Source organism: Monodelphis domestica, chromosome X (genome assembly GCF_027887165.1).
Source record: "Monodelphis domestica isolate mMonDom1 chromosome X, mMonDom1.pri, whole genome shotgun sequence".
Classification (NCBI taxonomy): domain Eukaryota; kingdom Metazoa; phylum Chordata; class Mammalia; order Didelphimorphia; family Didelphidae; genus Monodelphis; species Monodelphis domestica.
This window is the reverse complement of record NC_077235.1, coordinates 33,910,280-33,935,365: the sequence shown is the minus strand read 5'-3', so window position 1 is coordinate 33,935,365 and position 25,086 is coordinate 33,910,280. Positions and strand designations below refer to the sequence as shown.

Below are 25,086 nucleotides of genomic sequence, written 5' to 3'. Positions count from 1 at the left end.
TTTTTGGCATGGGATTTTCCTTTCTGTTTCGTCAATAATTAGAATTCTTTTTTGTCTCTGGAGCAGCTGCAGCTGCAACCACAGCCACAGCTGCAGCTGCAGCTGCTGCCACAGCCACAGCCACAGCAGCCACAGCAGCAGCAGCAACAACAAGAAGAAGAGCAGCAGCAGCAGCAACAACAACAAGAAGAAGAGCAGCAGCAGCAGCAGCAAGAGGAACCTACACAACAGCAGAATGCAATAAATGAAAATGAGATACAGGAAATATGCCTGCCAGAGAACACCAGAATCTCTATGCCTCTCTATGGTGACCCCATGCTGTATTCTGAGACATACTCCATCACTGTTTCAGCTGAAGTCCCAATTGATCTCATTCAACAGCCCATCGAATATGAGCAAGACATCACTCTTGGGTAAGATGTTCATGGGCTGGTAGTGGAGGGGATGCCAGGGACTGACTTCTCTGTTGCTTCCTTTTGACTCGGCTTGGATAGTCTCTCCTCCCTGCCTCTAAATTACTACTGCACCCTCTTGGTTCTTCTCCTAGCTTTCTGATCTCTTTTTCTCAGGCTCCTTTGCTGGTTCATTATGTGGCTCACTCTCCCTAATTGGGATGTTCCCCAAGGCCCTGCCCTAGACCCTCTACACTCTTGTTCTTAGCAACCTTATTGGCTCCCATGGATTTAATGATCATCTCTCTGTGGATGACTCCCAGTCCTATATGACCATCTCTAGATGACTCTTTGGCGCAGTAGGCAGCGTGTCAGTCTTGAAAGCTGAAGGTCCCGAGTTCAATCCTTGAAGGAGGATGTGATATACTGGGAGAGGCTTCTGGAGACTAGAAGAGTCACTCGGCTTCTGCTTCTGCTTGGGCTTAGTCCCCATCTGAAGTGGATTGTTAAGTCTGGGATTCTCCTCAGGGTGGATTCCCACAGGGACAGGGATCAAGAACAAACTTTGGGGTCTCCAACCTACAAGCTAGTCCTGAAACCTGGGGTTTACCAGATCCCACTAGGCCACAAGTTTGGGGCTTCTAGATTCCATGTTGACACTAGTCATGTGATGATGTCCACTACTGCTGTTGAAGAGATATTTCACATCCACTGTGTCTAAAACAGAACCCATTACCTTTCTTCCAGGTGCTCGGTTCTTCACCCTTCCCTCTTTTGTCAAGGGCACCACCATTCTTCCATCTCCCCGGGTTGGGACATCAGCATAATCCTCAGTATCTCGCCCCACCTGTCTAATAAGCTGCCATGTCTAGCCATCTCTACTTCCACAATACCCCTCTCTCCACTCACATAGCTATCATCTTGGCCCAGGCCCCCGTCACCTCTCTCCTAGTCTATTGCCACAGCTTCCTAATCAATCTCCTTCCTCAAGCCTCTCCCCACACCAGTCCTTCCTAAGTGCTGCTGCGAAGTGTAGATCTGACCGTATAATTCTAGAATCAAATAGAAATTCCTCTGCTTAGGTCATAAAGCCCTTCAGAACTTTGCCTCATTCTGTCTTCCTGGTCTCATAGGATATCACCCCCTTCCCCCGCTGTATTCCACAATCCAGCCAAAATGGCTGCCTTCTTCATTCATTCACAATGCCCCATTTCTCACCTCTGTGCCTTTGCACTGGATCTCCCTCATGCCTGGAATGTGCTCCCTGCTTTCCTCTACCTCACAGAATCCCTCTTCCTCCAAGTCTCAGCTCAAACAACACCTTCTATAAGTCTTTCCTGATCACTTCCCCCCCCCACAATTGATAGTGTCCCCACTCTTGTATTTAACGAGCTTGTATTGGTTTTCTTTGTATTTCTTTTGTATATTCATATATAGGCTCATATGGCTTTCCTTATTAGTAGGATACAAGTTCCTTACATTTGTATTCCCAGACAGTAGCACAGTGCCCGGCACATAGTAGGCACTTAGTAACTACTTGGTGATTGGTTGTCTGATTGTTCTGAACCTCAGTTTCCCTACCTCTGGGAGGAGATGTAGAACTACATCATCTTTCATAGTCCTTTCTGGCTCTGAGAATGGCTCCAAAAGGCAAAACCTTGTGTGAGTTCCTATAGGAAGTGCCAGAGTAGGAGATTCTCCCTCCAAGTGTAATGTGCTCTCCACTGGGTCCCATGATTGTTATCCCCCTCATTCGCAAGTACTAAGCCCTGTCCACATGACTTCAGTGGCCATGTTGTGTTCGAGCACATGGCTTCTGCCCCTGAATGTATGAGTGACTTCTATTCCCCTGGGGGGGGGGGTGTACAAGTGAGCTCCAGGAGGGCAGGAAAAGTTTTCCCCCAGCACCTAGCCTTGTGCTTAACTGTTCGATGAATGGATGGATGATTGAATTTCCTTTGAAACACATTTGTGTACGGCCATTTCAATCTACTGCCCATTCTCCAACCCATGGATCAGAGGACTGGACGCTTTGAACACGTGTGCCGTGGGCAAGGCTCCAGTGCGTTTAGAACAGCAGAAGACTGTTTTCAAACTGAGACTCGAAGGCTTTGTTTTGAGTACAAGAATTCAGGAATTTTCAAAAAAAGAAAGAACCAAATCTGAGATGCTATGATGTGGGAGAATGAACACTGGACTTGGTGTGGACTTTCTGCTTCATCAGCCTACTGTGATCACACAGGGTGTTAAGTAACTGGCCCTTCCAGGCCTCAGTTTCCCTACTTACTCTATAAAAAGAAAGGATTGGTTGACTGCTATGATCTCCAAGTGAATGACGCTACAATACCTCATAAGCAATCTGTGTGGGGTCGGTAGTATCCCTCTTTTACAGATACACTCTTAGGAGTCCAAGTGACTTCCCCAAAGTATCCAGGGGCCTCACGATGGGGGGGGGGCAAGCCTGCCATCCTAGTCTGTGTGACTTCCTCCCGTTGCCTGAGGGAGGCAACGATGTTACTTGTCAGTGGGCACATTTGTTCCGTCTCCTCCTTTCCCAAGAACCTAATCATCACCATGACCCACGGCTTGGAGATTAGTGGTATCTTGTGTCCCAGGACAGCTTGATCTTCTTGTAGGCTCAGATGAACATAACTGGCAAGCCTTGATTGAGATAGAGAAATTTACATGTGCCTGAAGCATGTATCAGCAATAGTCTGAGAATGTTGATAAACTATATTTTTAATAGCACTTAATGGTGATGGTCTGAGACCGTTGAGAAAACCATTTTTAATAGCATTTCTGGTTGATGGTCTGAGGTTGTTGATAAACCCTACTTTTAATAACATCTGTTGGCAGTGATCTGAGATGGTTACAGAAGCCATTTTAATAGTAGCACAGGGTCTGATTTTGGAATTAATACCTGCTTATCACTTCGACTCCTTTCTGCTCCCACAGGTTTCTCCAAGACGACCGGCTTCTGCCTTCTCCCTCGGCATTTACTCCCACCACCATGTTCATTCCCACCACTGACTTGGCCATCGTTGACAGTCAGCAGCCTGGCCAACAGTGGCCACAGCCACAGGCTCCTCAGAATGACGCCTGCCTTCAGGTAATGTCCTCAGCAGGAGCAGATGGGCCTGCTGCTAATGTTTGCAATCCACTTCCCCTCCCATCAGCAGTGGGGGGAAGAAGGAGATCTCCAGTGGCTAAGTGGGCATGGCAGCTTTTTACCTAAGGAAGGCCTGCCACAAGCCTGTCATCCCCAGGGTGGCGTGGTGTTCCCATGGAGGTAGGCCCTACATTAAAGAATCTTACTCTCTGAAATCCAGACCTTATATTTTTTCAAAAGGCCAATAATTCATAGTTGTCAAGTGGCAAATTGCACCTGTAGTATAAGCATCCATCACTTTCCAAACAGATTCAGCACAGGGCTTATTTAACTCATGAGTCCCTCTATTACACTGAAAATAAGATGCAGGGGGCACTTAGGTAGCTCAGTGGATTGAGAGCCAGGCCCAGAGCCGGAAGGTCCTGGGTTCAAATGTGGCCTCAGCCACTTCCCAGCTGTGTGACCCTGGGCAAGTCACTTGACCCCCATTGCCCAGCCCTGACCACTCTTCTGCCTTGGAACCAATACACAGTACTGATTCTAAGACACTTCCCAGCTGTGTGACCGTGGGCAAGTCACTTGACCCCCACTGCCCAGCCCTGACCACTCTTCTGCCTTGGAACCAATACACAGTACTGATTCCAAGACACAAGGCGAGGGTTTGGACAAATAAGATGCAGCTCCCCAACCTAATCCAGTGTACCCAAGAAGACCCCATTCTGTTTTCAGAACATCACAGCACTAAAATGGGCCTCTGAGGTCAAAAGCCCAGCCTATACGTGTACAGAAGTCGTTCTCCACACCTTCTACCTCTGAGAAATGGTCCATTGGTGTCTAGTGATGGAGAACTCCCTCCCTCCTTCCCTCCTCTCTCCCTTTGGGACACACATAGCCAGGAAGCTGCCCCTTTTGTTGAGCTGGGATTTGTTCTCTCTGCATCTTCTCCCCAGCATTCCCAGTTTTGCTCTCTGGGGCTAAGCAGCCCAAGTCTAAACATGCTTCTTCCCTAGGGCAGCCCTGCAAAAACAGAAAGCCGATCTCCTCTGAGCTAGACCTCCCCGATTCCCTCAGCCTTGAATCTTTTGAGTCTAGGCTCTTCTTGTTTTTCTTTTCTCCGGGCCTCAAGTGTAATCATTTGATCTTGCCTTGGAAATCAGGCAACGAGCCCCTCTGGATTCAGTGGCAGCTCCAGTGACTCTGGGGTAGAGAGAACTCAGTTTGCCAACACTTGCTTTGCTTGAGCTGCCACGAGGAGAGGAGGCAATGGCTTCAGCCTGAGGTCCCCTCCTCCCACCAAAGGAATCCCTTGAAGATAGACTCTGTGGTACCAAGCAGGTTTCATGGGTACACCAGGTTCTCCCTGACTATTTATACACTTACTGCCTGACTAGCTGAAGTCTCCTCTTAGGAACAATGTTTCTTGCTGTCCCCAGACATGCCAGCCCTGTCAGACCTCACTAAACAAGACTGACAGGGGCAGGGGGTGGTAAAGGGCAATGTGATTTGATGATGTCTAAATTAGAGAACGCTAAAGCACAGGCTGTGCAGAAATGTTACAAAGTCAAGGGCCCTTGGACCGCCATTAATGAAGAGGGAAACCAAGGATTCTCTCCTCGGCAGCAGCCGGTCCAGAACCAGGGGAGTAGCAGAAGGCACTTTGATTTGTTCTCTTAGCGTTCTTGATACTCAAGAGCAAACGAGGAAATCATATTCTGTCCAAGTGGCCTTTCAGCTTCCCAGACAGTGTAGTCATCAGCCATAATGGTTACTTGCCAATGCCTACTGTGCGCTCAGCCCCATGCTAGGTGTGCTCAGCAACTCGGGAACTTACAGGCCTTGTTAGCAAGGCAAGATGAGCATGTGGCTGAGAATGGCAGGAAGCATCCTGGCTGGATGATCCTAGGCAAGTCTCTTCACCTCGCTAAGCCTTAGTTTTCTCATCTATAAAAGGGAGAGGACAGTGGCTAAGGGACCTCCCCCATGAAACAGTGAATGAGCTCCAGATTCTGTTAATACTGTTTCATCTCCCGCTTTTATGCTTTCCAAGCATAAAAACCCCATGTTGTAGGTGGCATGGGCATTATCTCCCCATTTTACAGAAGAGAAAAGCCAAGCCTGAAGGGTAAAGGGACTTGCCCAAGATCACACAGGTGGTAATTGGCAGAACCAGAATTCCCTCCCGAGTCCCCTGACTCCATGGATGAGTAAAGGGCTATGGGAGCTGGGAGATATTTCCTAGAGGAGGCAGGCCTTGAGCCAGGCCCCAGAAAATGGGAAGAGAAGCTAGGGGGAAGCCTTCATTGGAAGCATGTGATAGCTGAGGCGGGATAACTAACACTTGTCATCCAAGGCTGAAATCTGCTTCTGCTTCCACTCAAGGGGTCCCCAGCCAAGATGGTGCTTCCAAGCTATCGGCTAAGGATTCAAATGAATTGGGCCAAAGATTCCATCATACTCCTTTTTCTTTCCACAGGTCCCTGCTCCTGAGCCAGTCCAGGAGAATCCACCTTCAGAGGTGTTCGAGGCCCCCCAGCTACTGCAGTCATCCACCATGAGCTATTTCCTGAATCCCCAGCAGCCCAACGCAGAGCTGTCAGAGATATAGGCTCCAGGAGACGCAGGGCTATAGTGGTGAGAGAAATGCTAGCTATAGCCCATGGAAAAAAATAATCAAGGAAGAGTAGAAGCTCTCGGAGAAGACACAACCTCGCATTGAAGGGGTGCTCTGAGAATGGGGGGTGGGGGGCTGAATATATGGCACAGGAGAGAGGTGCCAGGGGGTGCCCTGAGGGATAAGTGCCAGGACTTGCTTTCTTTTCCTGGTGTAACATTTCCGTAGTATATAAAGCTAGCAAGTACATTTAAGTAATGCTGTACAAAATGCATCTGATCAGTGGTGTGAATTAGAACTTGAAACTGTGAGTAGCTACCATCCATTTCTCCTACCATGCACATGCACGCACACGCACACATACACATGGCATTATGCATGTTGCAGTTTTGCAGTGCTAGCTAGAGTTGCTTTTGTCCAGGGAATCCTTTTCCCTTTAAAGTCAATCTTGAAAAGGCCTTCATGAGCTGGGGGCCAAAGTGATTCCCTTGGGTTTGACCTCTCCTAGTTCATCCAAGCTCCTGGGACCTTCCCTTGGGCTCCCTACCAAGCCAAGCGTCCATCACTCTTGGAAGCTCCCACTGGAGCCCGCTGGCCATCGGCTCAGCCACCTGTCAATTCAATGACCAAGTAGTTAAGGACAAGAATTTAGAGCTTTGGAGATTCATAACAGTTCACTGTGAATATGAGAGCAGCTTCTGGAACAAACCGTAACAAAGCAGCAGGCTCGTAGCTCGTACTTCAACGTTATGTAGAGAAGTTTGTCCTTCAGGGAGTGATAAGTTAGAGCTCACTTCCCATGTTACTTTCTTTCTCATACCTCAATTCCATATCATTTTCCCAAATAATTGGATACTGCTGCTAATTTAATACCGTTCATGCCTGAAATCCTCGCTCTTGTCAACGTAGCTGTTGAATTTGGATCTTGAAGTCCAAGTGGATGTATCCACGTGTCCACCCGGTGGCCCCATGTGGCTGACGCCAGCTTTGGGCCACCACAGTCAGCCGACACAAAGGTTCTCAATTCTGGAGTTGTAGCATAGTGTGTTTTAGTTTTTTGATCATTGTTTTGAAGTGAAAAGGAAGTTGCTCTTCAGTGGGTCTGTTGTTATCCAGTGTTACAATGTTGTGTATTTGTGAAAGGAAGTGGATTTCTCTTTCTGGTGTGATGGCATAGCTGGCAGCCAGTGTTAGTAAAAGAATGCTTCTGGTGTTTGTAAATCTGCAAGAAGAAGTCATTGTATTCGATGGCTGATTCTCGAAGCAATATCATTGCTGGCAGTAAAGAAAAGATGCTTAAACGCTAGGTGAGAATGTGGAGGTGGCCCTGGTAGATAGACGGAGGAGGGCATTGAGGAACTGGCATGAGGAATATACTACCAGGGCAGAAGTCAAGGGTCCTTGAAGCAGGCCTGCTCCTTCATTGTGAACAGGACCAAGGGCCTTTCTGGAGCGCCCATTGCTGGAGCTTTCATCTCCACCTTGGGAGGAGGTAGACAGCGTGTCATCGTTTTATGCTCAAGAGTTCAGTGACTTGCCCAGATCATGTGGCCAGTATGTGTTCTAGACATGGAATTCAACCGTAGCCCTTTTTTCCTCCAAATCCAGGGTGCTTTTCATGTAATTCCCAACATCTGGGAGTGACTTCTACAGTATTCAGAGGCCTTGTATCATTGTAGTGTTCCTTTTTCTTGGACTCCAGTTCTATAAAGTAAGCAGACCAGGGAAATTTAGGTCTATTTTTTGGATAAGAAAACTGAGGCTCATGGAAGTGATGACTTTTCCAACATGGTTAATTAGTGATAGAGTTGGGGCCAGAAGGCAGGGCTTGTGACTCCAAGCACTTTGCTGGCTATCTCTCTAAACAGAGTTCTGGGGCAGCTGGGCAGCAAAGTGGATAGGGCTGGACCTGGAGTCTAGAAGTCCTGAGTTTAAATCTGGCCTCAGTTACTTTTTACTAGCTGCTCCGCCTAGTCATATAACCTCTCAGCCTCAGTTTTCTAATTTGTAAAGTGGTGATAGTAATGGCACCTACATGCCAGAATTTTTTATGAGAATCAGAAAAGCACTGGGCAAATGTGCCCTCGGAATTCCAGGGTAGTCTTGGCCTGCCCCAGGTAGGCCTGAGATTCTAAACATGCAGGGGGTGCAGATGGCACTGAGACTAGGTGCACATACCGTGGCATTGCTGTCCCCAGAGCAGCCCAAAGCAACATCTCCCAAGTAGCCTATGAGCATCAATCAGGGCTACGCAATTCAGAGAGGGGAAAGGAAGATGGTGTGCACCTATGGAATGGCCAAAAGGGGTGAAGTCTGTGCTTCAGGTAATACCCAGCATGCCCACTTGTTTCACTTGTCAGCATCTTTCTCCCTTTGAGATCTCTGGCCTAAGAAAAGGTTCAAGAGGCCCAGAGCAGTTCTCCTTCCTGCCCTGCCTGCCATGGAGAGAGCAGAGTAAGTAGTTCTACTTCCTCTTATAAGGGCCAAAGGAGATAAATCCCAGTGTCAGACTTCTGAAATTTTACGTGATGAGAATGCCTGACAGGAAGTGGCATCCATTAAGGAGCAGGAGCAAAGAGAAGATGACTGAACGAATGTGACCATGGGCAAGTCAATCTTCCTCAAGTCTGTTTCCCCCTTAGCAGAATGTGAGGCTTAGGCCTAACCTCCGTAGGACTAGAATGCAGCTGGCTCACAGTGGAGAACAGAGGCTGGCTCTAGGTAGTGGAAGTTCTGAGGCACAGTTGGGAAACTCAACTAGGTGGCATCCTTTTTTTTTTGGTAAAATCATTTAGAAGTGAATAAGCTAGATTTTTTTTAAATACCATTATATAAAAATGGCACACATCCATGTATTACTTTTCCCACTATGGCAGTAGTAGACAGCCATGTCAGTTCTTGGACTTGCCTAGGAACTAAATGCTGGGCTCACACTACATGAACTTGCTTGTATTGCGCTTGCTTTGATGATACATTTGCCAACACATTCCCATGATACACCATTCCAAGTCGCCATGCTGGACATTGGAGGCTCATTTAGGCAGGGGAATATTGGCAGCTCTGCAGCGTCCTGACAAGAGTGGAGGAAGTTCAGAAGGTCACGTCAAATATTGTCTGAAACAACAAAAAAAAGCTTCCAGTTGAGTTAGTTGGATGTGTTTTTTTTTTTTACCCTCCCTGTAAAGGACAATGAAAAGAGTGCAAAGAACCCTGGGTGAAGTTTGAAAGCCTGAAAAGCTAAGCCCCAGCCCTGGAGCCCATTGAAGTACATCAAACCACCTCATTTCTTTGAGTTGCATTTTCCCATGTGGAAAATGGGCGTGAAAATGCCTGCCCTAATTAGTTCACAGAAATAGAAAAGAAATGCATGCACGTGAAAACACATTGGAGGAAAAGGCATGACAGAAATGGGGTCTCCTGGGCATATGCAGGGTGTTTCTGTTGGATTTATATTTTTGAAGCTTATGATTATAGCATCCACCACCATGCTGCCACTACCACCACCACTGCCGCCACCACCACCACCCCCCACGTTTCTTAGCTACTTCTCTAGATGTTCCCTTTCTCACCATTTGCAGTTCATCCATGAGGAAACGGAGACAGTGATATATGTTCAAGGTCTCTCACCCAATAGAGGTAGAGCTGGAAATAGAATCTAAGGTCTTTAATATTCCCATTTCTTATTTGTCTACTGTTTAGTTGTCCTAAGGGAGCAAGGGAATGAGGGATCATGGGCCTTTTCTCTTGGCCACCCATGGAACCAGTGCCTCTGGGTAGGCTCAACTGTGTATAGTGAGTTTGACTTGCTCTAAGGCAGGTGTACAGTTCCAGTGCTCAGCCTGTGGTCCCCATAGAACCTGTTCCATGCCCAGTTTTCCCTGTTCAAGCGTAAATGGAAATTTGAGATAGCGGTGGAAGCCAACTGTCCCCCGCCCCACCCCGCACTGATGATCACAGGTAGCCTTATGGGAGCTGCCTCCAATGGGCTGGGATGGACAGCAGGACAAGCCGCTGCTCCTTTGGCACAAAGCCACATCTAGAGCTTAAAAGCTCTTTCTCTAATCTCACCAAGGCAGGTCTCTGCCACCCTCCCACTTTCCGTGGGTGCCACATTCTCCTCTCCTAGCACAAAGGCAGGCACCATGCTCCAACCCCTCGATGATGTGATCACAAAGAGCTGCCAGGCTGCGGGCAGAAGGGGTGGAGAATTTTTCAGGGGGTTCTTAGTTATCTCCCCATAACGAACACAGACAATGACTGCATCATGCATCCCCGAGACTCATTGTGGCCATTTGGGGGTTAATGTGCAGCTCAACAGTGTAGAAGGGTGTGAGTGTGCATGTATGTGTGCATGCAGAGAGAATGTGGATTAATACCTTCCATGCCAGAAAGCCCCCGCTTCAGGCTCCTTGGCCTCACGCACATCATCCACCACTCAGCAAAACTGCCTTTACTTCTGTTCAGGGTGAGCTGGGTAAGATTCTCAAAATCAGATGCTGGGATTGGAGCACCAGGTGACACTGTTTCTTCTTGTCACCTGGCAGAGATGGCAGTTTTCTTTCTCTTCTGTCTTCGTCCCAGGCCTGCCTTCTCTGCTGGTGGGGGAATAAGAAATCTTTGTGGCTTGTCAGCATTTGGAAATACAAACCGTGGAGAGAGAAAGATGGGCAAAGTGCTAGTCCAGTAGTATGGAGGAGACTTGAGCATTGTTGTCTGTCTCCCCATCACCTAGCACCTGACAGGCACTGATTGAATGTAGTTGGATGAATGGCTGGGCAGGACAGAACATCAGGGAGCTTCTCTTTCCCATAATTTACTTTTCCATTGTTCCTTTTATCCCTTTTGACAAAGCATCCACTCTCAGTGGCCCGTTAGATGTGTAGCAGACCAAGGGCTCTTGGTTAGTTGGTTGGTTGGTTGGTTGGTTGATTGGTTGGTTGGTTGGTTGGTGGGTCAGTTCCAGCTCCAAGGGTCCAGGGATCCAGAGACTCACTCATGAGAGCAGCAGCATGCCAAATGCCACCATTGTGGCCTGCTTGTAGAAATAGCCCAGTAGTTTGGACACTAAAGGTGTCTAAGTGATTTGATTCAGGATCCTCGCTTTTTATTTCCAGTATTTACCTCTCTGGGGGCCCTAGAACTGCATTTCAATCATCTCTTTGGAAAAATGAGAATGAGCTCCACTGTGGGCATGGCTTTTTCCCATGTCCTCCTCTGTTGGGATTTCAACCGTGGTTTGGGGTTTAACTTGGCTTTTCATCTTGCCTTCAGAGTGTATTTCCACCAGATCTGGCACCCAGAGCTCTCAGGGGCCTAAAACCTCACTAATTTGCCACAAAATTCCAGACCTCTGACAACTAATTCAGCTGTGCACTTAGAGAATCTTTGTACAAAACCTCAGACTCAGTTGACCCAACCTAGAGATCCATCTGGACTTGAGTAAGCCAGCTTGTACATACTGAAACATTCCATATAAAACTTTGGCCTTCCAGAATCTAAATTTTGTTTTCTATAATGCCAAATCAATAGCATTTGTAATTGTTTTTCTTTAAAGTATTTTGTAACTGGAGGTGGGGTGGGGGTGGGGGGAAGGGGGAAGGGAAGAGACCCATGAAGACAGTCAGTGAAGACTTTTTTCTGTTTTTTTTTTCTATATACATGTGGTCTTTCCTATCACCAGCTGCTGTGATTTATTGTGCTAACATGTTTAAAAAAAGATGTGTAGAGTATTTTGGATGATGATAATAAAGGAAAATTCCCCAAATGCCTTTTGGTGTAGAGTTTTTCTATGATTGCTCAAATGAACTGTGATAAAAAGGTAGATATGGCTCCCCTTGGGGCATTAGGCCATGTATAGAGCATGCTCTACTATATAGAATTGCAAGCTATTATTACCCAGCCTAGTATAGAGAGCTGAACTTGGAACTAAGACGATATGGCCTTTAGTGCCTGACTGGAAAAAGTCACTTAAGCTCTTGGTGCCCCAGGCAGCCCTCTATGACTATGAGCTGCAGTGAAGGTACTGGCCTACACTGGGTGACTTTCCTCATTGAGGTGTCTGCTGCCCCCCCCCCAAAATCAAAGGTCTTGCCCTATACACCTTTTGAATGAAGTTCTTGATTAGAGTACTGTGTCTTTAGACTGAGTGCTCTCAAAAATCAGAGAAATGTTAGAACCAGAAGGAACCCCAGGGAGTATAGACTCCAAACACCTCATTGTGCATGAAAGGAAACTGAGGCCTGAGGTGACTGTCATCAAGAGTCACAGGCAATGGTGCCTTGAAGAAGGCAGATGTGTCCAAATGGAGGCAGTGCGATGTAGTAAAGAGGGACCTGGCTTTGGAGTCAAGCTCCAGGTTGGAATCCTGGCTCTTCTCCTCACTCCCTGTGTGACTTTAGGCAAACCACTTCTCAGTTTACCCCTCTGTAATAATAATAATAGCTGGGGGGGGCACTAGGTGGCTTAGTGGATCAAGAGCCAGATCTAGAGATGGGAGGTTTTACTTCTAGCCATGTAACTCAGGGTAAGTCACTTGACCGCCACTGCCTAGCCCTAACTGCTCTTCTGCATTAAAACCAGTACACAGCATTGATTCTAAGATGGAAGATGAGGGGTTAAAAATAATAGCTAGCATTTATATAGTACTTAAGTTGGGAATATCATTTGATACTCACCACAATCCTAGGAAGTAGGTGTTCTTAGCCCCATTTTACAGAGGAAGAAACAGGCAGACAGATGTTACAGTTAGTAAGTGTCTGAGACAGGATTTAAACTCAAGTCTTCCTGACTCCAGTGCCTCTGAAAATTGAATGGGTTAGACTAGATGACATCGCTCCAAAGTCAGTTCTACATCCCATGAGCCCAAGCGGGTGTGGTAGGGGGGAGGTCAGAGGAAAATATTAAAGAGGAAAATTAAACGTTTATGGGACAGAGACAAGGAAGAGGGGGGAATTGAGGTCCAGGCCTGTGATTGTTATCTGTGTGGGAAGTTGTGTAGCATTTCTACCCACCAGTGCAGCTCAGCTAGGTGACTCAGTAGATAGAATACTGGGTCTGAAGTCCTGAGTTCAAATGCTGCCTCAGACACTTAGTAGCTTTGAACCTGGGCAAGTCACTAAAGCTCTTATCTGCCTTAGTTTCTTCACCTGTAAAATGAGGATAATAATAACTCTTACCTCTCAGGGTTATTGTGAGAATCAATTGAGATAATATTTGTAAAGTGCTTAATATGTTAGTTCCTGGCACATAGTAGGTATCTGGTAATCCCTTCTTCCCTCCCTCCCTCCCTCTCTAGCTTAGAAGCTTACAAAATTGCTTAGGATATTGAAAAGTTAGGTGAGTTGTCCAAGGTTGCCCAGCTCGTATGTGTCAGAGGCATGCCTAACAGTATGCTCAGTGCCTCTCAGCTCTCACTGACCCAGTGCTTCCCATTTTGTAGTATCAGAGCTCCAGGGCTGAAAAGGACATTTTGTCATTTAGTCTAAACCCATTTTACAAACAAGATCTAATCTGCTTACCCAGAGGAGGGAAGTGACGTTCCTAAGGTGACATAATGCAGGCAAAGTTGGGGTTTTGCTCTGAGCTCTTGCACTTCAATCCAGGATCATTTCTGCCCCTTTTCACAACGCATTTCCCTCAAAATAACTTTGGGAGGTCTAGGTAAGGATAAGTTGTGCCCATTTCACAGACAGAAAGAAACTGAGGGCCCTGTTAGCAAATGGCAGAATGAGGACTCAAAAGCTAAGTCTTGTGATTCCAGGTCCAATGCTTTTTCCTCTGTCCTAAGCTACATCAATAATGGACAGTCGGTGCTCCCAGTGATACAGTCCAACAAACCAGTCACCTCATTTTTCAAAAATCAGTGGAGCTGAGCATCAAGCAAGAGCTTCGATTTTTAGCCACAGTTTGGCTAAATGTAGTAGAAAGCAGTACCCAGATGATCCCACACAGACTGGTTGTTAGCACACATTTTGCTGTTTGCATCAACATTCAACACCTTTATTTTAAGCAACTTTTTAAATGGTTTCAAAAAAACTCATCTCTACAAATTACATTTGGTATATCAAATGGAAATGGCATAGGAATTCAGTTGCCGCCTTTCCTTAATACTCCTTGGTGATATCAAGACTGACTGTAACAACCACTTCCTCACTTACCCCAGCTAGGATGCTACATTTGTTACATTAAAAAAAGTTGAAACATCTCTACCAGTCTTTCAATTTAGCACAGTGGCTTTTAATATCTAGGAATGTTAAGAAAAAGGAGATCAGATGCCCAAGTAGCACTAGGGTTGACCTTTAGAAGTTCATGTTGGGGCCTTCTGATGCCTAATACCTGTGTGACCTTGGGCAAGTCACCAAACTTCCCTTTGCCTCAGTTTCCTCAACTACAAAATGAGGGAATTGGAATCGATGCCTTCTGAGGTCTCCTCCAGCTCTGGATCTAGATCTAGAATACAGTGATTTTGAGGGACCTTGGGATGAAGTGGGGTGATGTGAGAACATGCCGTCCAGATTGGATTCTTCATGTGACATGAACAGCTATGATTAATTGATGCCTCTCAATCCTTATCATGGCTTCCCACCATCACAGAGTAGCTCAGGGGAATTCTAGATTTATGAAATTGTTTTATATTGAACAGGTACAGTGTGAGCTCTCCCCTGGATTCTCTTCATTCAGCCACATGGTGTTCCCCTCTTCCTAGGCATTACAGTTGCCCTCGTCTTCCCCAAGCATTCGTAATTCAGCCATTGCTCTGAGTTTCCCATTCCCATTGGTGTTTCCCCGTATTATACAGACATATAAGCAGAGCCCCCTACCTCTGTCCCTGGGCAAAAATTATCTCTCCCCAGTTGTTCATCCTTGGGTCCCCTATCTGGTTCCCACTTAATGTTCTCCTTAGCAGGAGTCATGATTCTTTCTTATCATTCCCTTTTCCCTTGAGTCCAGCAGTTCCCAAACCAGTCCTACTCTCCTTAAAAACTTATACTTTAGGGGGTAGCTGGGTGGCTTGGTGGATTGAGATCCAGGCCTAGAGATGGGAAGTCCTGGGTTCAAATGTGACCTCAGACACTTCCCAGCTGTGTGACCCTGGACAAGTCACTTAACCCTCATTGCCTAGCCCTTACCACTCTTCTGCCCTAGAAACAATACACAGTATTGACTCCAAGACGAAAGATAATAATAAATAAATTTTAAAAAAGAATCAAAAGAGTTTTTACATGGATTCTATCTATCAATATTAGAAATGGAAACATAATATTACCTTGAAAAAAGTTTTCACTTCACAGACATCTCTCCTCAAAGGTTCTTGGGGACCTCTAAAAGTTTCCAGACCACACTTTGAGAACCATTGCTCCAGTCCAAACCAGGTACCCATCCATCCTTGGGAAGTAACCACCTCCCTCCTCCCTTCCCCTCTTCCTTGCTGCCCCTAGGCTTGGGTAGAGAGAGAAACCGAGTACCCTTCAGAATTTAGGTTCTTGGTCAGTGGAAGCTTCGCATCTTCTGAGCTGTGCTTTTGCTAGAAGAGCCTCTCCTTTCCCCTCTTCCACCCCACCCCTCCTAGCAGCAAGGCCCCTCTTGTGGCCCAAGTACAAAAGAGAAAGTAGTAACACCTACGTGCTACCTCCTAAGCCAAGTGTCCCCATTCTGAAAAGCAGAAATCCGAGGAACATAGGATCCACTTCTCCCATCATGTCAGAACCCATCCTTCATCGGGAGACGCCAGCCAGGTAATCTGGTACCAGAGATTAGAGATGGGTACTTAGGCTGGAAAGAAAGAAGCCATTTTCCCGGGAATGGAGGGTGGCCTCTCATTCGTGTCAGTAAACAAACCAAGCTATTCTCCTTAACTGGTCCATTGCACCATGGGAACCCTCTCACTGGGATCCCCAGATCCAGCCAAAGGAGGCCTTGTCCTGGCCCAGCCCAGCAGCTTGGTGAGGTGGATCCATGCAATAATAAGAAAGAAATCTCTATAGTGCTTTAGGGCCCACAGAATACATTCATGTAGATGGATTGTTTGGGGCCTCACAATCTTCTCCAGTTTGGAAATGAGGAAATTGAACTTTCTGTACCTCAGTTTCCTCATCTGTCTAGAAAAGGGGTTGAACTAGGTGATCTTTGAGGTTCCTTCTAGCTCAAAGTCTCAATGTGTGCTTTGCCCAAGATCTCACCATTAGCAAGTGGAAAGGGTGGGATTCAAATCTAGGTCCTCCTTTAACTTTTAAGTCCAGTGATCCATCCACTCCCTCAACCACTATGGCTCATCAGGTTCCAATGATGTCCTAGCGGGCTCGCATCATTTTTGTGGGGGCAAACTGGGCCTTCCCCTTGGGCTGGTGAGCCAGAGAAGTCAGCAAGGCCTGAGCAAGATTGGCCGCATCCTCCCACCATGTCAGTGTCTCCATGAGCCGCTACCACCAAGAGGAGCTGTTTCCCCCTTCAGTTGTGGGATCAGGTCAGTATCAGCCCACCTGAGGTTAAAGTCAAAGCCTCCCCTGCTGCTGCCCACCTGCCCAAGGGCTCAGAGATCTCTGGCATACCTCAAATGGCAGAAGAACCGATTCTCCCAGTCTGGGCACTGTGGCCCCCTCCATGGTGCCTGGAGAGGGTCAGCTTGAGGAGGAAAACCCCCATGACTCTTACTTAGACTAGAGCCTCCTTTTCATGTTCTAGCCAATGACTGAAATGAAAAGCCAAAGGAGGTGATCGAAGCAGAAAGTCTATTATGTAGTAGGCTTTTCAAAAAATTGGCCTTAAAGTCATTTTGTAGGAGAAGACATTTTTAAAAAGTTCTGCTGCACAGATTCTGCCAAAGTTTCCACAACACCACAAGAGGCAATGTGCAGCAGCGAATGTTCTAGATTTAGGGTCAGAAGACCTGGGTTCAAATCCTGGCTCTACTACTTATTAGCAGTGTGACCTTGGACAAGTCCCTTAACCTCCCTGAGCTTCGGTTTCCTCGCTTATAAAATAGGAGAGGGGTATACTAAATGGCCTTTACGGTCCCTCTCACCTTTAGCCCTGCGATCCTATGGAGTTTCGTGTGAAGTCAGAGGTGAGACCCATGACTATATGCTTGTAGTCAACAGAATGAATGGCCATAGTTGTCTGGACTTTGGGCCCTCAGGGGCACTTTTCCTTCATTTAGTGCATGAACACACACTCTGTCTTAATGATCTCCAAATTCTCATATGTCAGAATTGGAAGAACCCTGACTACACGACCTAGTCCAACCCATCCATTATACAGATGGAGAAGCTGAGGCCCTGAGAGAATGGCCTTACCTAAAGTCACCCAGCTAATTAAGTGGGCATCTGAGCTTCAAAATAGGGTCTCCATACTCATAACTCTTTCCCTTGGAGCCTTCCCTTGAACTTGGAGCCATGGCATCTGAGTGCAAATCCTAACTCTGCTCCTTATTATCTGTGTGACCCTAGACAAGTCCCTTGATTTCTCTGGGCCTCTGTAAAATGAGGAAGCTGAACTACATGACTTCTAGGTTTCCTTTCAGCTCTAGTTTGACAATCCCAGAATCCTAATTTCAAGGAAGCCAGACTCTCTGTTCTTAAATCTAAATTAAACTAAAATCTTCATGAACAAACCATAGCTGATTGTTAATATTCAATATTCATTTGAAAGTCTCTCCTTCAGAATAATGCTCCAAAGAAAGAAACATCCCCCTCCTGCAGCAGGAACCCCAGCATTTCCTGCTACCCCTCTCCACTTCTCTTTTGGTATAGTGGCCAGAGGGCTGGATTTGGGGTCAGAAGCCCTGGGTTCATCTGTAAAAGAGGCATAATAATGCCCAAGTTCCAATACAATAATCTTTGTAAAGCATTTTGCCAACCTAAAAGTACTATAGAACTCAGCTGTTGGTATTCCCAGGTGCTGAGACTGCAGATGGCACCCCATTGAAGTCCACTACTCTTAAAGATTGTTTGGTTGCAGCTGGGCCAAGGTCATTTTGGACTCAGGGTCAGATTTCCAGTGGGCAGACACTTGGCCTTGAATTCTAGGGGTGGGTTAGTATGAGGAAATATCTTCACACACCCCCCTACCCAAATTTAACACCCTCCATTGTAAAATAGCCCTAATAATGGCTCTAGTCTAGGACCACGTTGGTGAAGATGTGGCACACCTGCAGAGCCGGCACTCGGGGAGCTGCTGCTTTTCTCCTCTTCCCAGCACCCGAGGACACTTTTCTGCATGCCCTGCCCCTCTGTCCAGCTGCCCAAAGCAAGCACTTCCTCCCTCAGCTCTCTCTGGTAATCTGGGGGATCATAGACAGCTTGAATTTGCCCTCTGGGCACTCGAACTGGGAAGAGGTTTGCCAGCCCTGCTCTAGGGCCTGGGCTTCATGAACGTTTCTAACAAAGATTTTTATAACTATACTACAATATAATTGCTTTCTCTTTAAAATATTATAGTTTTAGCCTATGTACTTAAAAGTACTCTCCTTTGCTCCTTTGGATGAGGCCCCATAGACTTCAGCAGCCTGCTGGGGGAGTCCAGGACCCAATAAAAGGTAAGAACTCCTGACTAGTACCTTCTTCCCAGGGTCACAGACTTTTAGACACTAGTTTGGATGTCCCAAAAGTCTTAGTGTAGCTTTAAGCTTAGTCTCTGAGATCAGGGACTGTGTCACATTTTGGTTTGTCTCCCTCTCCCTTTAAGCTTAAAGCTGCACTACAACTTTTGGGACATCTATAGAAATGAGAGCTATTATGATGAGAATGCTTTGAATGTTATAGGCAGAATTAGTGTTTACCCGAGAAACTTCCAGATCTCTCCAAAGCAGCATCTGAGTTGCCAGTCATCCATGTCCTGAAACCTCTGTTGACCAGAGGGTTATTTTAATCAAGAATAAGTACTGGGGGCAGATGGGTGGTTCAGTGGATTGAGAGCCAGGTCTAGAGATGGGAGTCCTGGGTTCAAATCTGGCCTCAGACACTTCCCAGCTGTGAGACCCTGGGCAAGTCACTTGACCCCCGTTGCCTAGCCCTTAACACTCTTCTGCCTTGGAACCAATACACAGGATTGATTCTAAGACGGAAGGTGAGGGGTTAAAAAAATAAGCATAATGAACAGTTTTCCAGAATAGCATTGTTCCTGGCATTGCCTGCTAGTAGGAGAGCCAGTTTTCTTCACTGACCTCCAAGAGAGCACACCATGGCTTGGGTAAGACCTATGACTCCATTCTCTCTGACCAGGGGGGCCAAGCACTGGAAACAGGCCATATGCCTTTGATAGCAGGAATGTTGTTTATCACTCGATGGCTCCTGAACCCTCTCTCCGGGGGATCCGCAGCCATCATTCTATCTTACCATTGCTGAGATCTTTTCAGAATGGGTTCCCGTACGCTGTCTGAACATTCTTTTCTGAACATGTCCTTCCCATGTGCCCTTGTGCTGAGATAGAGAGAGATATATGGGTTTAGATAGAACCATTTGATGGATCCACAGCTGGTTGAACATCTACGTCCAAGAAAGTGTCCATTAATGGCTCCTAATAGGCCAGAAGAGAGTTCCCGGGGAGAGGGTCACAGAACTCTAGCCTGTGATCTGGACCGTTTGGTATTTTGACCAATAACTTAGACAGAGACATAGATAGGACCAATAGCAAAGATCGAAGAGAGATAATGAATATCATAGTAGTCATTCAATGTTTTTAATTAAATGGAAAATATGGCCAAATGAAGACTCAAAGTGAACCATAAAGCACTGGGTTGAAAGCAACAAGGCCAAAATCAATGGAAACAAATGTCAAGTGCTCCGGACAGGCTGGGGAAATAGGAGCTATGGACTTCGAGATGGAATCAGGCTGGTCAGGGCCCGTGAAGATTGGGGTGGTAGTTGGAAAGAGCCCATGTATGTATAAAGTCAGGCGCATCTCAGGGATGTGCTGAAGCTTTTCTTCTTGGGGTTTGCTTTTCTTTTTCCTAAACTGGTCAGCCTATGAGGGGCTCCACATTAAGAGTTATAGAAACAATTCCTCAGATGATCTAACAAACTAAAACCACCAAAAACAGGAGGCTGACAGCCCGGAATCTTCCATTGAATATCCACCACTGAATGGGAAGGTCCTTCAGGTTGGTTTTTTTTAACAATAGGGCCCAAACTTGCCAAGTAAACTTCCTTCTGATCTCTTAAGTTTGATAATGCTGAGGACTTCTGGGCTTTCTATAAGCATATCCACCTAACTAGTCATTTAATGGCTGGCTGTGAGTACTCATTTTTAAAGGACGGGATGGAGCCTGTGTGAAAAGATGAAAAAAAACCCAACAAGTGAGGAGGAGGCTGGCTAATTACATTAAACACAAAGCAGAGTCAAAGTGACTTTGATCACTTTTCATTGGAGACATTGCTGTGCCTTATTGGGAAGATAGCTGATGGCGGCAGTGATGACACGTACGGAGCTGTTGCTAACATCAGAGCTAAAGGAGAGAAGATGGCAGTACGGACTGCCAAGCAAACAGAGATGCTGTTACTCACACAGACAAGGTCTACAAGGAAAGGTTGAGACTTCCTCCAAAGGCGGTGTTTGGTTATCAGTCCCATGAAGACACAGTTCTGCCATTAAAAATGAGTTTGTTGTTTAAGAAGACATCTTCTGACTATTCTTTCAGAGGACACTGATTGCGTCAAGCAATCAAGATTTGGGAGCTGAACCAAAGCCTCATCAAAAGTAAAGTGGACTGCATTTAAATTTGATTTCCATCTAAATGTTGCTAACATATAGAAGTCTCATGCGCCTTTGTCTTACGCTTCTGTGTTCATTTTTTTGACCACAGCAACCATTATCCCAATCAAAGAATTACAGTCCATATCATCCCCAGAATCCATAAGTGTGTTTGGGGCCCATCCTGTGCTGGCTTTGGAGAAGCACTACTATTAGAAAAACATTTCCTTAGCCGCCACAGTCAGAAAAGAACTTGTGTGTCTACCTTGCAGAGAAAATGACTTCTGTTCGATGTTGCTTTGTGTGCAGCAAGGTAGTTTACTAGTTTGGAAGAATAGAATGCATACTATTTTCTAGCAATTTTCTTTGTTGCTTTATTTTTTGCTGTAATCTAGGCTGATGAATGTTAGATTTACTTTCCTCATTGCCCTATTCGATGACATTAGTGAGTCTGATTTCTTTTGGTCTTTGTCGTCGTGGTTTTGCTCATGTAACGTTGGTGAAGGATCTGGGCAGATGACATAAAGGTGGAATGAACACGAAAAAAAATCAAATCAATGATTCATCATTTCACAGTCAATTTCAAAAGTCAATGTAGAATTCGCGTCTTTGAATAAAGTAGACGTGATCATTTCATGAATATATCAACGTACACATGATTCATCCTCAGGTGCCTACAGTAATAATAATAGTCCCAGGAAATACTGATAATGCATTAGAAGGTTTGCAGAGTACTTTGCATATGTTAACTAATTTGATTTAACAGAGGATTTTCAGAACTACCCCCTGCCACCAAAGGAAAAAAAAGGAGCATGTGTATTTCTATCTTCCCTACTTTCCTTAGACATTTCAAAAAATCCAGATAGCTGTACCCCACTAATCCCAGGCTTTGCTATTTGCATGAACCCCTACTCTGCTGTGCATTATCTCTCCCTAGTAGAGTGTGAGCTCTTTGAGATCAGAGACTGTTTCATTTTTCCATTTGTATCCCCATCCCTTAGCCCAGTGCTTGGCAAATCCTAAGCACCTTGTGATTGCTTTGTTGTCCATTCCTTGCAGCTGCCCAGTGGTTCCTGATCTTCCCTTGACCTTGCTTTTCTGAACCCCACCCCAGAAGATCCCCTCAGTGCCCTATTGGCCTGCCTCCGCTTCTTCCACTCTGGTATTCTGGGTAACTGTCTAGTGCATAGGCTTTCCCATCTGTTGTCTGCTGTCTTAGTTGGTTTCGCTGGTCACTATCTAGTCATCTTATTTTTAATTATAAAAAGATTTGCATTTGAAACTTGCACATTTTTTTAAGTTTTCAGGGTTTCCTAAAAATCTCTTGCATCTCTGCCAAAAATGAGGAAAATGAGTTTTGTTTGGGCGTGGGAAGGAGCTGTGAAGAGTGTTAGTGGCATCGAGTCCAACGGAAAGGAAGCAATTTAGGCTCAGTAGGGACAAAACACACGTGTCCTGGGGGATGTTGCTTAAACTCCTCTTGTGAAGAAGTCATCCCTGGGTCCGTGATGCATAGAGTGTTCACATCTATCAGGCTTTTTTCCATCGCCCTTTGGGTTATTTGTCATTTTGATTATTTCAAGATCGTGTTGTTCCATGATTCTTGGCCGTGGAGCATTGCCCAGAGAATATTGGGGTTGAGATGGGTTCGCAACAGGAAGCAGCCCAGGATCATTGAAAGCAGGGAAGTTTCCCAAATGAAATCCAGCTGGATCGCTCTTTCTCCTACTCAGGTCTGGGACCAGTTTGTTATTAGGTTAAAGTTTTCTGGACAAAAAGAAGAGGATGACCTGGAAAGTCACGGATGTAAACAAGAAGGTGGACGCCTTGGCCCTGGTGAGTCTGCACTTGGAAGATATCTCTGGGGAGCCACTGTTGCTTGGGACCTATCTCAGGTCATAGCAGAAGACTGCAAGCAATGAGCTGGGACTTGCTGCCTGGCTATCCTGATCCTCCATGACTGCCATGGAGGTGTTTTCAGGAAACTACAAGCCAGTGACAGCTTAGACTATCACAAGACTGCTGCATCCTCTGATGTGCCAGCAGATTCAGGAAATTTCCATTTTGGAGACTCTTAAGGACCTGCAGAAAGGAAGGGCTGTTTGAAGCAAAAACTCAGCACAAAGATTGGTGCATGCCTACCTAGATCATACCTCAACAGCTTCTGACTTGCTCAAAGGGTAGCTAGGTGGTTTGATGGAGAGAACACTAGGCCCAGAATCCGGGAAGGCTTGAGGTTAAATCCAACCTCAGCCACTTCCTGTGTGACCCTGGCCAAGTCACTTTCCTGAATTGTAAAATGGGGGCAATAATAACAAGTACCTACTTCCTCCAGAGTTGTTGTGATGATCAAATGAGATAATAGTTATAAAACACTTAGTCTAGTGCCTGGCACACAGTAGGTCCTTACTAAATCCTCTCTCTGTGTCCCTACCTCCTTTCATCCCTTCCTTCTTTCTTCCTTCCATCCCTTCCTCCCCAAAAGCTACCATGTCAGAGATGGAAGATCTAAGAAACTGTTAGTAAGTGCATCATCACCGTGTCCCATAGGCCGCGTCCTTCACCTACAGGCAGTATGGAATGAGAATGGAGAGATCCATATGGCATGTGCACGTGCACACACAATTATAGGGAGAGATGGACAGTGAGAGAGATAACAAAATGACTGCGCTCGGGTTTGAATTCTTGAAGAAGTGACACACCATCCACACCGGTTACTGGCCTCCTCTTTGGTCATGTGTGCCTTCAGGTAGACATCTTTCATTTTCCAAGTCCCTCAGTTGAGAGAGGGAGTAAGGAAAGATTCTTTTTTTTTAATCTTCATCTTCCATCTCAGAATTAATACTGTGTATTGGTTTCAAGGCAGAAGAGCAGAAAGGACTAGGCAATGGGGGTCAAGTGACTTGCCCAGGGTCACACAGCTGGGAAGTGTCCGAGGCCAGATTTGAACCAAGAACCTCCCATCTCTAGGCCTGTCTCTCTATCCACTGAGCCACCCAGCTACCTCCATAAGCAAAGATTCCAACACATGCTGGACATCTATTATGTACCTTCTAATGAGCCTCCCAGCATGGGCCATCCGGTAAGTCAGGGTCAAGTCATGAAATGGAACCAATACATACTTGGCCTTCCCTGATGAGCCAATCAGCAGTAAGAAAGGTGTAATGGGGCTTGTCTGGGGAAGATTATTGTTCATCCATCAGTCAACAATACTTTTGAAACTCATCCTTTTCCCCTCTCCTTCCTGTCCCTCACCCCAATGTCTGCTCCATCCCCAGCTGGTCCACAGAGATGAAAAGAACTATGGTAGGAGCAGAAAGACATAGACAGTCTTGACACTAGCTCCCCAAACCCCTGCTGCTCCCCCAGGCTCGAACTATACTCTCTCTGTCTCTGTCTGTCTGTCTGTCTGCCTGTCTGTCTCTCTCTCTCTCGCTCTCTCTCTGTCTCTCTCTCTTTCTGTGTCTCTCTCTTTCTCTCTCTGTCTCTGTCTCTGTCTCTCTGTCTCTCTCTGTGTCTCTCTCTGTGTCTCTGTGTCTCTGTCTCTGTGTCTCTGTGTCTCTGTCTCTCTGTGTCTCTGTCTCTCTCTGTCTCTCTGTCTCTCTGTCTCTCTCTCTCTCTCTCTCTCTCTCTCTCTCTCTCTCTCTCTCTCTCTCTCTCTCTCTCTCTATATATATATATATATATATATATATATATATATATGGCAGCTGGGTGGAACAATGGATAGAGTGCCAGGCCTGGAGTCAGGAGAACCTGAGTTCAGATCTGCTCACATACACTAGCTGTGTAACCCTGGTCAAGTCACTTCACCCTGTTGGCCTCAGTTTCCACATTTGTAAAATGACCTGGAGAAGGAAATGGCAAACCACTCCTATATCTTTGCCCCAAACCTGCCCCCCCTAAGTGTAGCATGTGGCCTATGCATTGACTTCCCTTTAAAATGCAGCATCATTGGCATTCTATTGTATTTTTATTTACCTTGTTAAGGATTTTCTCATCCTATTTTTATCTGAGTCCAGCTACACTGGGAGTATCGGGAGCTGGGCTGTGGCGGGGTGGCCACCTTTGCTCTAGGTTTCTCTGCCCAGCCTAATAATAGCTAGCATTTAGATAGCATGTTGAGGGGTATAAAACACTTTATGCTATCTCGTTTCATCCTCACAGCGGCCTTATGAGGTAAGCGCTATTATTATCCCCATTCTACTGGGAAAGAAACTGAGGCTGAGAGATCAAATGACTTATCCAGGGTCACATAGCCAAGAAACAGCTGAGAGAGGATTCGAAAT

At 46.1% G+C, this 25,086-nt stretch overlaps 1 protein-coding gene and 1 pseudogene across 2 annotated transcripts in view; both read left to right on the top strand.

The window, feature by feature from the left end:
- Positions 1-11,876, top strand: part of PASD1 (PAS domain containing repressor 1) — an 82,538-nt gene extending 70,662 nt beyond the window's left edge. The window contains exons 19-21 of one of the 2 annotated variants that reach the window (XM_007507339.3): positions 67-413; positions 3,348-3,501; positions 5,975-11,876. In XM_007507339.3, the coding sequence (XP_007507401.1) occupies positions 67-413; positions 3,348-3,501; positions 5,975-6,106 (633 nt within the window). In that variant the 3' untranslated portion in view covers positions 6,107-11,876. Of the gene's footprint in view, positions 1-63; positions 414-3,347; positions 3,502-5,974 lie in introns of both variants that reach the window. The other variant, XM_056809480.1, reaches the window with a different exon arrangement.
- Positions 11,877-20,190: 8,314 nt separating this feature from the next.
- On the top strand, positions 20,191-20,865 carry LOC103101360 (eukaryotic translation initiation factor 4E-like; annotated as a pseudogene).
- The last annotated feature ends 4,221 nt before the right edge of the window (positions 20,866-25,086 follow it).